This window comes from Mauremys mutica, chromosome 1 (genome assembly GCF_020497125.1).
Source record: "Mauremys mutica isolate MM-2020 ecotype Southern chromosome 1, ASM2049712v1, whole genome shotgun sequence".
NCBI classification, from domain to species: domain Eukaryota; kingdom Metazoa; phylum Chordata; order Testudines; family Geoemydidae; genus Mauremys; species Mauremys mutica.
Window position 1 is genome coordinate 63,567,793 of NC_059072.1, and position 16,282 is coordinate 63,584,074.

The following is a 16,282-nucleotide window of genomic DNA, read 5'->3' on the forward strand; positions in this document are numbered from 1 at the left end:
TGCCTGAGCTAATTGTTAAATTGAAAATATTGTGGTGGTGAAGTACATAATACAAGTCATATGCTCCAAGAATGTTTTCGAAAAGTTTTTAGTTACTACATACACTTAAACATTTTGCACTTTAAAGAGTGCCTTCTATCTGAGAATTGCAAAGCAATTTACAAGCACTAATAATAACTAAACCTTATAAAATTCCTGCAAAGGAGATATTAACACCATTGTACAGGTAGAAATATTGAGTCAGATGTTAAGTGATTAGCCTAAAGTCACACAAATTGGGCATACCTGTAGTAACCGGAGATAGTAGAATAATTCACTACTCAATTTGCATTATTCTCTATTCCTGACTCCTATTCTTTTGTTTTGTCCTTAAGATCATTCTGCCTCTTAGAATTGTGTCTTCCTCCCACCTTTACACTTTAGATGCTACAGCTTTTCTTTCATGCACAATGAGTCAGTCAAGTTTGAGGGTCGATAGTGTAAAGAGTTTTTGGTTTTGGCCTTTCCAAAACTCTAATTTTGGCCTGAATTTCCCATGGATAGAACATAGTTGAATAGAAATACAGCTAGGATGGTTAACGTACCTTGTTTTGCCTAACGTGTCATAGGACCTTTAATAAGAACAAATATCCAGGGGCTTTGTTTAAATTTTTTTTGAAAGTTAGCACCTCCAAGTTTTTAATACCTATTAAGACCATTCCAGGGCATTGTTTTAGTACTGCGTTAGAGAGAACAGTGCAACCACCTAAATTGTCAATCTGTTTCCTATAATTTTCCTCTCTATCTCCAAGAACTAGCTTAAACTAGCTCAGTAAAAGATTATACCTTGAATGGATACAGATAAATGCAAAATCAGTTGCCTATACTGTCTTTGTGATGCACAAAACACTATTTGGCTATCTTATCTAATTCTGTAGATAAAATACTGTTTTACTATAAATAGCTTTAGGTTCTGCATAGATGAAAAATTAATTTCTGTTGTAAAGTTGTAAATTGTCTTGATGTTAACCAGCTTTTTTAATTCCAGGCAAATGAAAAAAGTCTCATGATGAACAGCTTATATAAACTTCATGATAGATTGGCACAAGTAGCAGGTATGTTTTTAAAATTAATATTGACTATAAGAGAATAATAGTTTATCAGTGCAACTAAATATATATGCAGGCAGTGTTTGTGGCAGTACGGTAGATAAAATCCCAGGGCTCAAATTCTTGGCTGCAAGATACAAATTACTTACCTCTGTTGAAATCACTGGGAGTTATTCATATACTGTGAATAGGGATTTTACGAGTCCCAGTTCTAAATCACATAACCTGTCTTTTCACAAGCTATAACACACCCCAAAATCTATTTTGATAGTCTTTGGGTAGAAACAGCAGAACCTTTAGATTTGTCTGCAAACAAAATGAGCCATCTATGAGATTTACAAAATGATTTAGTCCTATCTAGATAGAAGGCTAGCACCCTTCTGACATCTAGAGTGTGGCAGGTGGTCTCCAAGTTGCAGTTATGTGGGTTGGGAAAGAAAACTGATAGGTAAATGACCTCATTCAGATGAAATTCAGAAGATACTTTAGTAAGAAACCTGGGATGTGGTCATAAGGGAATTCTGTCTTTGTAGAATACTGTGAAAGGGGGTGTGACACTATGCCCCATATTCTTCATATGGAGATGTGCTTATGATATGATTATGGCATAACTTGTATTTTATGCAAGATAGGTCATGCGAGATCATTGGAAAGGTTATGATTTATTGAATATGATTATAATATTTGTATGCATGCATCATTTTTGTATCTGAAGTTAGGAATATTGTCTATGCATCCATTACAAATGTGTTTACACCTGGGGAATGCCCACTAGACAGAATGCAATCAGTCTAAATTGGTGACTGGAAAAGGTGATTAGCATCTTCAAAAACCTATTGTTTTTCCTAATCTCCCACCTTCCTGAAAAGCCTTCCTGTGGACACTGCAAACAGACTGAGTTGTGGCTGCAGTGTCATGTGATCAAGTCACCTGATACTGGACTCCATAATAAAATTAGTACTTTTCCACTGACTGGGGGTGGGAATCACACTGGAAGACAAAGGATTCCCACCATATGTAAAACCTATTTAAGGCAGGGGAGGCAGGCAGGCATCGTGGTTGGTTCTTAACTGAATTCCCGCCCAGAATGACTGCTGAAAACATCTAAGAAACAAAGAGAAGGAAGGGAGAAGGACTGAGACCAGGCTGGAAGGTTGTCTAGCCTGTGAATGAAATATCTGAAGTTTTAAGCTGCAGGCAAGTGCAGCGGGTCTTCAAAAATCTCTGCAATCTGCCTAAAAACATTAGGGTGAGAGTGTGCTACTTATAACCAGTTTCTTTAATATCTTAAGCTTAGATTGGGTGTTTGTTTTATTTGCTAAGTAATCTGCTTTCTTCTGTTTGCTATCCCTTATAATCACTTAAAATCTATCTTTTGTAGTTTTCTCTAAAACCAGTTTGTGGAATTCATAACTGGGAGTGGGGGTTGGGGTGTGGGGAGGTGGGGAAGCTGTGCAGTCTTCCTCCACATTGAGGGAGGGGGAAAATTTCAATGAGCTTTCGCTGTATAATTCTCTGTGCAGAGCAAGACGATACAATTATGGATTTACACTCCAGAGGGGGTGTGCATTCGAGTGCTGGGCAATTCCTTAGCTGAGCTTTCCCAGGCAGAGCTGATCTCAGCATCCGTGTGAAACTGCATCTGGGCATGTCCCTCGCTGTGTGTGTGCGCTAGTGAAGTGCAGTCTGAAGCCTGAGGGAGGGCTTGGCTGGCTTGCTTCAGCAGTACAATGTAAAAGGAACCCAGGCTGGTTGGACAGACAGGCTCAGTGATACCCCAGTTCCAAGTTCCTCCCCGCAATGGGGGGAACCCATCACAGGAGGTTCTGCCATTAAAGCTCCAATCTCTCAGATTCTGCTGGCTGATGTAATAGCCACTAAGAAGGCTGTTTTCATGGACAAATTCAGTAATGTGCATGTGCATCTCACACACCTTTGATTGGAGATTTTCATTAGCAGTTTGAGCTCAGCCTCCGTATGCACTGCTGACATCTTTGTGTCCCGCACCAAGGCTATATCAGGCTCTGTGGGTGAATCACCCTCAGTTTCTTCTCCAAAGCCAAGGAGAAGGATGGTGGGTATTGGAGCACCCATAGGGACAGACATCTTGAAGAACTACCATTACTGCGCAGGGTGAATAACTTCTTTCTTCTTCAAATAGTGTCCCTAAAGGTGCTTCACTTCAGGTGACTCCCCCCTCCTTATGGGGATACTGCTTGGGAGCTTCGAAATCAAATCTGGCACAGAGGAAAGAACTGCATTGCCAATTGCCACATCAGATCTAAAGGCATCGACTAAGGCATAGTGTCTAGAGAAGACCGAAGACCATGTAGCAGCTCTGCAGATCTCAGATATCAGGACAGTTTTAAGCAGAGCCACAGATGATTTTAGGGGGTGGAGTCTGTTTTTGGTCAGTGAGTGTTCTGTTTTGGCTTCCCTATCTGGAGAGAGTAAAATTGCAGACATGGATACTAGCAGAAAAAAATAATTTTATTAGGTAAGGTGAAGGGGAAAAAGCTTTGATGGGGTTGCAACTGCCCAGCAGATCAATTCAAAGACAGATGGAAGTCAGGGATAGTCTTTTCTTCTCTTCCCATGTGATCCCCCACACTGGTATGTGTGTGTCAGTAAACTACAGTTTCACTGGATGATCAAAGAGGTGCATTTAAGCTAGAAGTCTCGTCCTGGTCAAGCCTACTAATAGAATGATGGTGATGTAATTCTTGAAGTTTTCCAGACTGACTCGAGTATGCAAGGTCTTACGACTTTCTGTTTGCACATGTTTATTATTAGGAAATAAAATAGAAAGTTCCAGATATCATTTGGACTGTTCAAGAAGCTAATATGCCTTCACGCATTGATTTTTTTTCTTAAGTTTGACTCACATTCATTTTATGATGACAGAGGGGCATGTGTGTAAAACGCACTCTGCGTTTGTTGGTTCTAGGTACTTCTATTCACTGTAATTTCTTTAAGGTGAGCTTATATAAGAAATTAGCAAGACTAATGTGCTAATAAGTTATTACATAAAAATGTTCAGAGTAAATGGGAAATCTGCTTTTACTTTACATTGGTTTGCATGTAGAGTAACCATTTTTTATCTTAAAATACAAAACTGTATGGTATGTATATGTATACTTTCTAGCCTTTTTCAGTGCACTGAATTTACTTCATGTACTAGATTCACTTTAGAAAAGGAAATTTATAGAAACTCCATGACTTTCTCAATTTTGAAAGAAAAAGCCAGGACAAATTATTTCATATATGCAAGAAGTTTTCAAGTAATTAGGCACAAAATGGAGGATTATCCAGTTATTTAAGGTGTCCTTTTGGGATAGGGTATTGAAGTGGACCAAGTGTTCACCCTTAACAGAATCAGGAATTCTTCTGTTTTGCCTCAAGATCTGAATTTTTCTTTTAATAAAGTTCTGTAAACTACCTTTTATTTCACTTCGTTTTTTAAAAGGTTTTTAAAAACATGCTGCTGCTCTTGCTTTTTGTTTAGTACCTGAAGTTCTAATCATATTTGTAGCATCACAGTTCATAGTTGTGGCAATCAGATGTTTGGGGAGAAAAGCATACAGAAGTCTCTCTTCAGCATTCTTATTTTAAATACTTAGTGCCTTCAACTATTCTCTGCGTATGTAGATTGCATTAACTGTGTACGTTTGTACTTGCAGGCTTTTTAGTTTATATAACAAAGTAATAAATAGATCAAAATAAATAAAAAATTAATTTTACCAGGAGATCATGACTGTGGCAACTCTATACAGAGAAATCTTTCTGTCCAGGAGACAGCTGCATATTTAAAAGTAAGCAATTGGAAAAGGTATTTTTTCATTATTTTTATCTTTTAAGGTTTGCACAAATTAACATTGCCATTTGTTTTTAAAAAGCTGGTTTCACATTCAGTGTAGCAGTATAATTAAAATTTAACTACTTTTTGTATTTCACAGGAAATGAACGTATCTTTCACACAAAGCCCTTATGGTTTTTATTTTTGGGGGAAAGGGAAAAAACGGTTTCATTAAACTACAGAATTTCTTCTGTGAATGAGTGTAAATGTAGAAAGTAAAGTTGCTTGTTACATGCTTTAACCTTTTCCTGTTTCATGAAATGAGCCAGAACACCCTAGATGTCATATATAAAATCTTAAGAGAACATAGATTTTAAAATTGAATGGAGACGTTGCTTTATAAACACAAATTTTGCTGTAATCTTGTGAATTACAAAAGTGTAAAAGGACAGGTCAGAATTCAATAGACAGTAGCATTTTGCTATTCTGTGTCTTCATTCTGTTTTCAGTTGCCTGGAGGCAAAGAAGCAGCAAGAGTGATACTCCTTTTTTCAGTGAGAAGAGAATGGTCTCTAAGTTCACCGGATATGTACTAGCCAACAGCAGTAATAGCATGAGGCCCTTTGACAGGACCTAGAGGCAATAGTCTCTTAGGAAACCCCACCTATATATGCCTTTCCTAATAGATAAGGGGAAGAGCATAACAGTAGAGCTGGTTGAAAAATGGAGTAAAGTACAAAAAAATCCAATCTTCTTTCTTTTGAAGTGTCAAGTCTGTATTTTTCAACCACCTCCATGAGAGAGTGTTCAAATCAAAGTGACACATTTGGAACCTTCTGAAAGGAGAGTTTTGTTTCACTCTTCCTCTTGCTCCCAATTGGAACAAAAATACTATTAAGTTGCTACTTATTTTAGTCTTTTTTTTTTTAAACCAAAGAATATGTATTTGAAGAAATTTTTTTTTTGTATTCTCATTTTAACAGCTAAACAAAATGTTAACTACTTGGCAAAAATTACTTGTACTGTGAACAAAGGGGCAATTTGAACAGGATCACAAAAATTAATGGGAAGGAGTGGAGGTGGTGCTGGTTGCACTTCTGAATGATGGGCGAAGATGGATAGCAACATTCTGCATCTATTGGTATGCAGAGCTGGGCGTAGCCTTTTGAGGGGGCTGTAGAAAAAGGTGTTAATCGTAAAGGTGAGAGATGAAATGCATAGTAGAGGATTTTAGCAGAGGGGAAGTAAAGGCATTTGTCATGGTGATGAGATTTCAAATCTGTAAATGTGAGAGGCTGTAAATTGGTATACACATTTGTCATTTTTTTAAATACAAGTTTCATTTACTCTTGAAACTCTCCCATCCTGTAATTGGAATATAAATATAACATCTGATGTGCAGCACTTCACTAATTGTGTGCAGTGACAGAATTTTAAAGCAATGCAACACATTCGGCACATTAGAATCTACTCAGTACTTTCATTCTTGGTGCGAAAATAAGTTCACACATTAACTTTTGTCCTCTAATTTTAGGACAATTTATATCAGTGTGATCCTTAAGTGATAGAATAAGACCTACTGTAAAATCTTTTTTCAATTTACATTTTTCTGGGAAGTAGTCCTTAAACCGTGTTTCAGCTTCAGTCTGGTTATGCAAAGGATATTTAAAGGTGAATTGTGGAGCTTACCTGCCAAAAAGTAATGAAGGCTTCATCCTACAACAGATGATGTGAAATGATTTACGGTAGAAACATTAGTATGCTAGGAAAGGAAGGATTAATTAAAATTTTGATAGTATATTATGCATTTAAAATTTAATCAACTTTTTTTTGCAATTTATCTTCTAGGATAAGTTCTATATCTAGGTTCATATCTCGTTTTGGTTTTAATTTTACAGAATGCTGAGCTCCCCCTAGTGACTAAATGGTAGACTATTGCTGAATGTTGCGATTCATAACTCCTTAAAATTGAGAATGGCACACCTCTCAAATCTTTCAATTCAAGAGATTAATTTTTAGTCTCAAAGTTGCATATAATCTGCATATATTTGGTGTCCCTTTGTGTGCATTGTTGAAATTTTATATAAAAAATAATCAGTATTGGCTACTAGTCCTTCTTATATGGTATTACATAAACTTATGTATTAGTGTTACATGATTTTTTCTGGTATATTAAAGAAACTTTTCACTGCTATGACTTGTTTTTGACAGAGTTTAGGTCCAGAGTATGAAAAAGTACTTAACACAGCACTGCAATGGATTATGAGTAGGGGGGAAGATGTTGGCATAAAGTAAGTGATTTTATTTCATAGGCTTTTATTTTCACAATAAGTGAATTTAGCGCTAACACTGTTAAATGTTTTTAAATAGGTGTATTGGTAATGACCCCAGTGAGGAATTAAATAATGTAACTGATGTGAAGTATCTGGAATCTACTAGACCACAGATGTCTTTCAGATGTCGTTTTCGCCGTGCATTTATTACTGTAACTCACAGATTATCAATATTGCTTTTGGGTAAGTTATTTAAATTCAGCCTCTTACTGGTTATAATTTGCATTTAAGTGTGTGGGTCGGGACAGGGTCTGGCAATGTTTGCCTTCTAATTCTGTCAACTGTCGTGTTTCTTTGTGTGGAGTGAATTGGCTCACGGTTTAATTGAAGTAATAAACTGATAAGACTTGATTGTAATATCTGAAATTTTTGGTAGAAGTTGTATACAATTAGTTTTATAAACATTTATAGGAAGGGGAAATTTTATTTTTTGTTATCCTGGGGGCACTGATTTGTTTAAACTTTTATGGACAGTAGTAATGAAAACTAATTAATAAAAATAATATAGCCTTAAAAAACATTCTATGTAGGGGTTGATGGAGGAGGGGAGATGAGACTTTGTACACAGAGAAGATAGAGTAGAAATTCCAGAGTACCTGCATATTATTTCTGTAGAAAGCACTGAAAATAAAACCTATCCTGTACAGTAACACTTGTGTGAACCTTGGTTAATTAAAGCTGTTACCTGTAGATCAGATATTCTTCAGTCAACACCCCAATCACAACCAGCTTGACCTAGGGGTAGAAAACTAGGTCTTTAACATTTATTTTTCTGTATGGAGCACCAGTCACTGACTCAAGGTGCGATGCAATGATTGATGCAAAAATAATACAATCCACTGTACAAACAAATTCACTGCCTAGTCAAGGCCATCCTAACTAAAATTTATCCCACAATAGAATAACTGAGTTCATTTATCAACCCATTGCATGCTCCTTATCAACAAATCTGGGCTATGACAGACTGAGGCAGAACATGGGTTAATGTAATGAATCATTAATAGAAAATGCCACTCTGATGCTCTCCTGTTTAAACTGACAGAGCTCCTGCTCAGTTGTCACTGCAGATCTCATCAGCAGTAATTTTGCATGGAAAAGAGATTTTCTTTAGTAACTGAATCCCAAACTATTTATGATTTAATAAGCCAAAATCAGAGCCTTAAACTCAGATGCAGACTACTAGCCACAATTTTAACATTCTTCCTGAGAAATCCTGCTGAATGAGCAGCCCCTAATGTTCTCTGACTTGAGTGGATTGAACTTTGGATAGTATTGCTAATAATAAATAGCCTCTCAGATCCTTTGCTAAAAAGGGATGGAACCACTCAAGAGCCACTGACTGGTTCCTGTGTGGACTGCACATGAATCAAAAAAGATGTCATGGACAGTGTATCAAAAATGGCTGGAAGAACCAAAATAATTTCCTTCAACACTGTTTCTTCATTGCTAAGAGATCATCGACCAATGCAATGCCTCTCCCATACTAGGGTAAAGGGGAAGAAGAATCAGAACTCCAGAAACCATCAGAAATTTCCATCCATAATCTTCTCACTAACATTTCCCCCCAAAATTTGATACAGATCAGTAATAAGATTGTCCGCTTCAAGAGATGACTTCTTGAGCAGAGAATTCACAGTTTCATCATTGAGAAAAGTGTGGCACCTTGTTTTCCTTTTTCTCTCCTACCCCCTAGCTCCTTTATGCGCATTGGAATGTTTGACAAGATTGTTAATGAAAGTAAGCTTAATTTCCTGACAGGTGAGACGTCCAGTGGGGAAGAACCTGGGTCAAATTCTGAGTTGAACATGTTATTTATGATAACTAGAATACCAGACATTTCTGTCTGGAACTGAAGCAGGGAAGGACTTGTAGGCTTGGCAGAATTTGATATTTTCCCCCCGTTTTGATATTTATCAATGTTTGTGTATTTTAAACTATTTTTACAGTTGTTGGAACTAAAGGGGGTAGTAGGGTTGAGGTTAGGTGTAGGGCAGTGCTGGAAGTGGGGCTTCAGGGGTCTCCTAGCAATGGCAGCAGGGCTGCAGGGGATTCCTTGAATAACTGAGGGTCCCAAGACACCAGAGCACAAAGTGCGAGGGAGGCTATGGTCCTGGTGGAGCAGAGACCCCTGGCTGGGACCACAAGGAGGATATCTTGATTGCCAGATGCTGCTGAACTGTTCCTTGTCTAGGGATGGCTCCCGCACTCCTGGCCTGGTGAGTGAGTTAGCAGGGCTGTGACAGCAGAGCTGCAGAGGGCTGCCTGCATAGCTGCAGAGCCAGTGATGCCTGTTCCGTGCAGGTGTAAGGTATGGGCAAGGCTGTGGTCCTGGCATGGCAGAACAAACCACTGGCCAGGACTATGAGGAGGAGGAGGAGCTCCAGCTGCAGGGGAGGCCACCCCACAGCTGAATGGCTCGTGCCTGGGGATGGAGCCATTCAGCAGTGAGATGGCCTCCCTTGCTGCCTGGAACTCGTCGTCCTGGCTGGGAGTCTCTGCTCTGCCCCATCAAGCCCTCCACCTTTCCCCCACTTCGTGTCTGCAGGGATAGGCTGTTACTGGCCCACTGCAGCTCTGCTGTCATGGGAGTGAGGGAGGTGGTTTGTGACAGTGGGGCTACGGAGGACTCCCTGCTCTGCTGCAGTACCAGTGACATCTGATCCAAACTGTGGAGGCTGCACTACTGCCAAGCCTGAAGATTTGTCACCTCTATGGAGATAGACGGTCTAGTTAGGATCAGAATAATTTTCATCTGTAGAAATGCATACAATACTTCACAGCAAGAAACACTACTGAGTTGAAGCAGTCCATGTTTTATGAGAAATGAGACTTTCCCATTTACAAACATCCTGCCTCTACTCCCAAATGCTTGCCTGTAGTCAATAGGTAGAGTCCAAAAGCTGCAAAGCATGCGCCTTTTAAAGTTCCACAGGCTGTCAAGCCAATATCATCTCTAAACCTTCAGTTTATGTGAAACCTTACTATTTTCTCTATCAAGATAATCCAAATTGTATTGTACTTCATCTCAGGGAAAATTAAATTTATTTAGTTTACCAATAATAGCAAAATGTGATGCTCAGCAGAGAGAAACTGTCATTTTAGTGATATCAGTGAAGTATTTAAAAAAAATCTAATAACCTATTTCCTATTCAGCCCCCAAACTAACTTCTGTGCTGTTTTGTTGCAAAAATGCAAAACATTAACAGTAATGTGTAGTATGTACTTCTGATACATCAAGGATTTTGCTGAATTTAACATACCAGCTAGTTAACCAATTTACAGAAGAATGTGGTGCACATTTAAGAACAGCGAAAGTTCTAAGTATATCTAAAAGAATATTATGAATTTTAATGCAGGTATAGGGATGGTTTGGGGAGTCTTGCACTACATGAAATATCGCTGGACAAAAGAGGAAGAGGAGACCAGGCAGATGTATGATATGGTTGTAAAGATTATAGGTATGAATTTTTTAAAATAAACAACAAACATTGGCTTAGAAAACCTGCCATAGGTTGCCTACCCCTGGGGTGTGTGTGTGTGTGTATATATATATATAATGTGTGTGTGTGTGTATACACACACACAATATTAATCTCCATATAACTACCACAAACATTTATTTAAAAATTAATTTTGTTGGAGAGGGAATAGAGTAAAAACATTCTATTCTTTTTTTTTAAAGAACACTTCTGTCTAAAATTTTTTTATCTGTAATCAAAAATAACACTCAAGATTATTAATTCAGAACTGATTTATAGAGAATTTTTTCCCTTTATTCCAGGCTTATTTTTTACATTTGACAGCACTTTGTATATTGTCAGTTTTGCTGTTTTCCCTGATCAGTTTCCCTGATGTGTCTTCCATAGAGCTTTTTAAAAACCAAAAAGGCAAAGTAAAAGTACTGATATTGGCAGGGGACTTGAAGCAGCTGTTTGTACCCAGAACTGCATCTAATTCTTTATTTTTTTTTAAAAAGGTGACTAAATTTGAAATTGACTTATAACAGTGTAGCTAATTGTTGGTTGTGGTGTTCTCAGATGTTCTAAGAAGTCACAATGAGGCATGTCAGGAGAACAAAGACTTGCAGCCATATATTCCTATTCCCCACGTGTGTGATTCCTTAATACCACCTCAGGACAGGTATGTTCAGATTATTCTGTTGAATTGCTTTAAAGGGAAGTATATTGAGCTTACACATACATAAATGCCTTAGTTTATTGACTAAGCTACTGAATATTTCAAATGAGTAAATGAATCCATCTAGATTATATTGCAGGCATAAGAGATGAAAAGTCTTAGTTCAAGTGCTGGTCCCCATGTGTATTTTACACATGGGTACTCGTGCGCATCATGCACTTGAGATCAGAGATTTCTAGCAAGTAGTGTCTGTTGGTTTGCACATCTCAGTTGTTTTCATCGTGCTTTGAAGTGAGGGCATAAGGGGTGGTGCAAATCAGTGCCTCTTCAATTCCTTCTTACCACTGCATGGCCAGAGTCAGAATCCTCTATGTCCAAAACTATCTTTGTCTTCTAATTTGTGAATATGTATATATTGTATATAGTTTAGTATTTAGAATTCTTAGAATTTTTAGACTTTATAGTTAGTTTAATTCTCTCCATCTCAAGGAGTTCCTTCCCACAGAAAAGCAGTATGCCCAGGGTTAGAGCAGGGACAGGAGATGCAGTTCTTTTCCTCCATCAGTGGTGAACCCCTGCACTGCCTTTACTGCCTTGGGGAGGCTCATATCACCACGAAGTGCAACATTTGTTGCTCTTTCCCTGCCTGAACCCGTGAGGGATGAGAGCTGTTTGTGGAAATATCTCATGGAGAAGCCAGGAGACCTCAGATGGTGAGTAGCATCCCTCTGAGCATGAGTTCTGGAGCAGAGGCCAAAACCATTAAGCCTCTCATAAGAAGATGGGATACGAACATTAGCATAAGGATGTATCTCTATCCAGATCTGCCTCTGAGAGTCAGGACACCTCTCTGTCCCTCTCCAAGTTGGCTGAGTGCTCATGCATGAGTCTTAAAGAATTAAGCCTGCTTAAATCTTCTGATCAAGAAGGGAAGGTGCGATAGAGGAGTGATCCATTGCTTCTAGCTCTGGTTCCAGCTCCAATTCTCAAAGATCAAAAGATCAGCACCTGTCAGCTTCAACTAGAAATTGCATGTTGGATTCCCATTCAACATACTCCAGGAAGGATCTGCCAAGCCCATCTCCTTAGTTGCACTGGATCTGTCAGTCTGGCCTCTAGGACTCTGAACTCCAGAATGGACTGACATCTTTACGTCACTGGAGGATATGCTTGACTTATCCTACCCACAGTCTTCTCTTCTCTTCTCTTGTCCCATCCTCCACAGGACATTTCAATACCAGAAGAAACCACCTTGAGGAGAAAGGGTCTTTCCTATACCCTGTCCACAAGCTGGGATATACCAATGGCATGACAAGCGGAACTTGAACCTACCTTTTCATCAGATGAGTCTGCTGTTCTGGATGAACCTTCGCTCCCTCTGAGGGAGACCAGTCTACATAAACTTCTTCAAGGTCTTGGAGCCACCCTCCTCCCAGATATTACCACCCAGGGGACTTGTTGATACCCAGTGCCTTGGAACACTCCCCATTCAATCAGCCTTCATACTGGCCCTACTGGAGTCTGTACGCTAGACATCCCAGATCTGGACAAGAATCACATTTGGCCCTCTTCCCCCAGCCAGTGCCACCTGGCCCCATCAGAGTATGCAGAGGAGGAAATTGAGCTGGATTCGCTGGTGCTGACAGTTCCATTGGGCATGTCATCATCCTGACTAGATGAGGCAGTCTCTACATCATCCTCAGCTCTGCCTGATGACCACAGGCAATACCAGGAGCTCTTGCAGAGAGTGGCAACTGAGCTCAAGATCTGTCTTGCGTAGATCAGTGACACGCAGTGTAGACTCCCGGATATTCTACAACCCTCTGGCCCTAGCAGGGTGGCCGTCTCATTAAATAAGGCCATTATAGTACCTGCCAGGACAGTATGACACATCCCAGCCTTCTGTGCCCCCACACCAGAAAGGGCTGAAAATTACTTTGTACCAGCTGAAGGAGCAGAGTTCTGTTTACTCACCTAGTGCCCAGTTGCTTGGTGGTGAAGGGAGCCACAGGAAGATCCAGGCTGCATCACCTCAGGGCAACTCTGATACAAGTTCACTAAATGCCTTGACCTTCTGGAGAGGAAGGTATTTTCATCGACCAGCCTTCAGTTCAGAACTGCTAACTTACCAGGCTCTGTTAGCAAAATATGATTTCACAAATTATTCCAAATGTGTGGAGTTCAGGACAAACTTCCCCAGGAGGATAGGACTCAGTTCTAAGCCTTCATCAATGAAGCAAACTGGTGGCTAAGACTGCTCCAAACAGCAATGGACGCAGCTGACACTGTTTCCAGAGCTACTGCCAGAGTCCTGCAAATCTGCGAATATCCACTATTTTGGATTGGATACAGATACAAATTTTGTATCCACACAGGGCTCTAGCTATTGCCACACTATAGTCATGAGGCAAGGGTCCTGGCTTCATGCTTCAGGTTCCCCAGGGAGGTCCAGAATACCCCTGAGGACCTCCCCTCTGATGAGTCTAATGTCTTCATGGAAAAGAGATGAGTTGCTTCACTCACTTAAGGACTCTAGAACAAGCTAACGCACTCTGATCATTTACATCCTGAGCTGCTGAGGTTTATGAGCCTGGACCTCTTCCCTCAGTCCTTTTATAACCAGTGCTCTTACAAACTGCCACATAAGTGCCAGAGGGTACAAAAACTCAAATTTGTGGCTTTCTCTACCTCAGCTGTCACCACTCAACCCCACTCACCATCCATAGTTGACTTTTGACAGGATACTTGAGAACTGCGTTCCTCTATTGATGCCATCCTTCATGCCCCCCTACCCCCCCCAACAAACTTTTGGTGGCTGCCTTGTTCATTTCACTCACAACTGGGGGGCAACAAGAGTGGACAAGTGGGTGCTGCAGAGGATTCAGTCTGGCTTTGCAATCAAGTTTGTCACCTCACCATCAGAAACCCCTTCCTGACTCCTTTTCAGGGACCACTCTCACAAGGAGATCCTCCATCAGGAGGTGGACTCTTCTTCAGTGAGAAGCTATAGAGCACGTGCCACCTCAGCATCAAGGGAAAGTGTTCTACTCCCCATATTTCTTCCCACCCAAGGAAAAAGGAGGTTGGAGACCAAATCTCAGTTTACGCCAACTGAATGTCTTTATTCAAAAATCAAAATTTTGCATGGTCACATTAGCATTGATAATCCTCTCTGCTAAAGAGGGCACATGGATTGTGGCTCTTGATGTGAAAGATGTCGTCTTTTATGTGGACATTTGCCTGTCCCACAGAAGGTTCCTCAGTTTCCTAGTAAGCTAAGATCACTACCAATTCAAAGTGCTCCTGTTTGGCCTAGCTACAGCACCCAGGGTCTTCACAAAGGTCTTCTCAGTGATGGTGGCCTGGATGACTACACCATCTTTCCATATCTAGACTGGCAGATCTAGAATGGATGTTCAGTCGATATCCCTATTCCTACATTGTCTGATATCTTCCTTGGGAATCTGTCAATATAGAAAAGTCCTGACCTGGCTGTGGTCTGCCTACTAACCATACAGATAAAACACGAATACTAGAGTACAGTTCCTGCCAAGGTCACAGCTTGTCTTGTTGGACAAACCTAGAACAAGTATGTGCAGGAGTCCTTTCCTTATCCATCTTCCTGGTGCGACCATTCTCATGGACACATCCCTTGTAGGTGATGGAGGCAACAGCTCTGGGCCAAGGCCGCAGGAGCGATGTCTTTCGTCTACCGTGGATGAACCACCTCAGGTATGCCTTTCCTTCCATCCCAATGATACTAGAAATTCTACAAAAGATTCACCATGACAAAGCTCAGGTTATTCTCATTGTGTCCAACTGGCTCAGATAACTTCTGAAAACGTCAACCTGACCTCCCACAACATCCGACCCTTTCCAGATCTACTGCCTGGAGAACAGTGAGGCCAGATATCCCAACTCAGGCCCTCCTCATTTCACAGCCTTGTATTTGGATGGGCATCAGACATAGAACATTCATGTTTGGAGACTGTTCAATCTATTCTCAATCAAAGCAGAAAGGATTGCACCAGAAAGTGCTGTCTGACTCATGGAGATGTTTCTCCGCCTGGACACAACAGAGCCAATTATCCCAGAAATCCTGGGAATTGCTGTTACTCTAGACTACCTACTCATGGGCTTTGGGACTTTGTTAGTTTGCTGTGGGTCTACCTTGCAGCAATCATTGCTTTTCATCCTCCAGTTGAGAGCTATCGTATTTTCACTCATCCAACTACAATTAAGTTCCTGAAAGGCCGCATTAGGACTTTTCCACTGGTGGTAAAACCATCCCTGCAATTGTCTCTTAATCTTGTTCTTTCAGAACTTCCCTTTTAATCATTTTGTTACCTGCTCCATGTCCTACCTCTATATGAAGGTGGTCTTCCTAGTCACCATTATTTCAGCCAGAAGGGCAAGTGAACTGGGAGTGCTCATGGCAGTATACTGATTTTCATAAAGAGGTTTCCCTTTGCCTTCACCCAAAATTTATCCCTAAAGTAATTTCTGAGTTTCACATGTGTCAGCCTACTCACTTACTGGTATTTTTTTCCCCAAAACCTCATGTTTCTGATGAGGAGAGAAGATTTCACTCTCTTGATGTACGATGGGCTTTAGCGTTCTGCCATTGGAGAACAAGAGCAATTAGGAAAATGCCTAGATGGCTTGTTCCTTTAGAAGAGTGATTAAAAGGACAAACATTATTTGCTCAGAGATTCTGAGTGGATCTCTGGCTGCATCATTCATTATCAACTGGCGCATATGCCTCCCTGGAGTGGTGAGTGCCCGCTCCACTAGAACACAAGTGACTTCTACAGCATCTCTTCAAGACATATTGATTCTGGACATATGTAGGGCAAGAGCTCTCTCCATACTTTTGTGAAACAGGCATTGGTCCAGACATCTGCAGATGCAGCTGTGGGGACAGCACT

At 40.3% G+C, this 16,282-nt stretch overlaps 1 protein-coding gene across 2 annotated transcripts in view; it reads left to right on the forward strand.

Moving 5' to 3' along the window:
• Window positions 1-16,282, forward strand: part of LEMD3 (LEM domain containing 3) — a 67,920-nt gene that overhangs the window by 42,878 nt on the left and 8,760 nt on the right. For both annotated transcript variants that reach the window (XM_044978291.1, XM_044978297.1), the window contains 6 exons: window positions 1,028-1,094; window positions 4,833-4,900; window positions 7,096-7,175; window positions 7,255-7,400; window positions 10,574-10,675; window positions 11,255-11,357. In XM_044978291.1, the coding sequence (XP_044834226.1) occupies window positions 1,028-1,094; window positions 4,833-4,900; window positions 7,096-7,175; window positions 7,255-7,400; window positions 10,574-10,675; window positions 11,255-11,357 (566 nt within the window). The remainder of the gene's footprint in view (window positions 1-1,027; window positions 1,095-4,832; window positions 4,901-7,095; window positions 7,176-7,254; window positions 7,401-10,573; window positions 10,676-11,254; window positions 11,358-16,282) is intronic.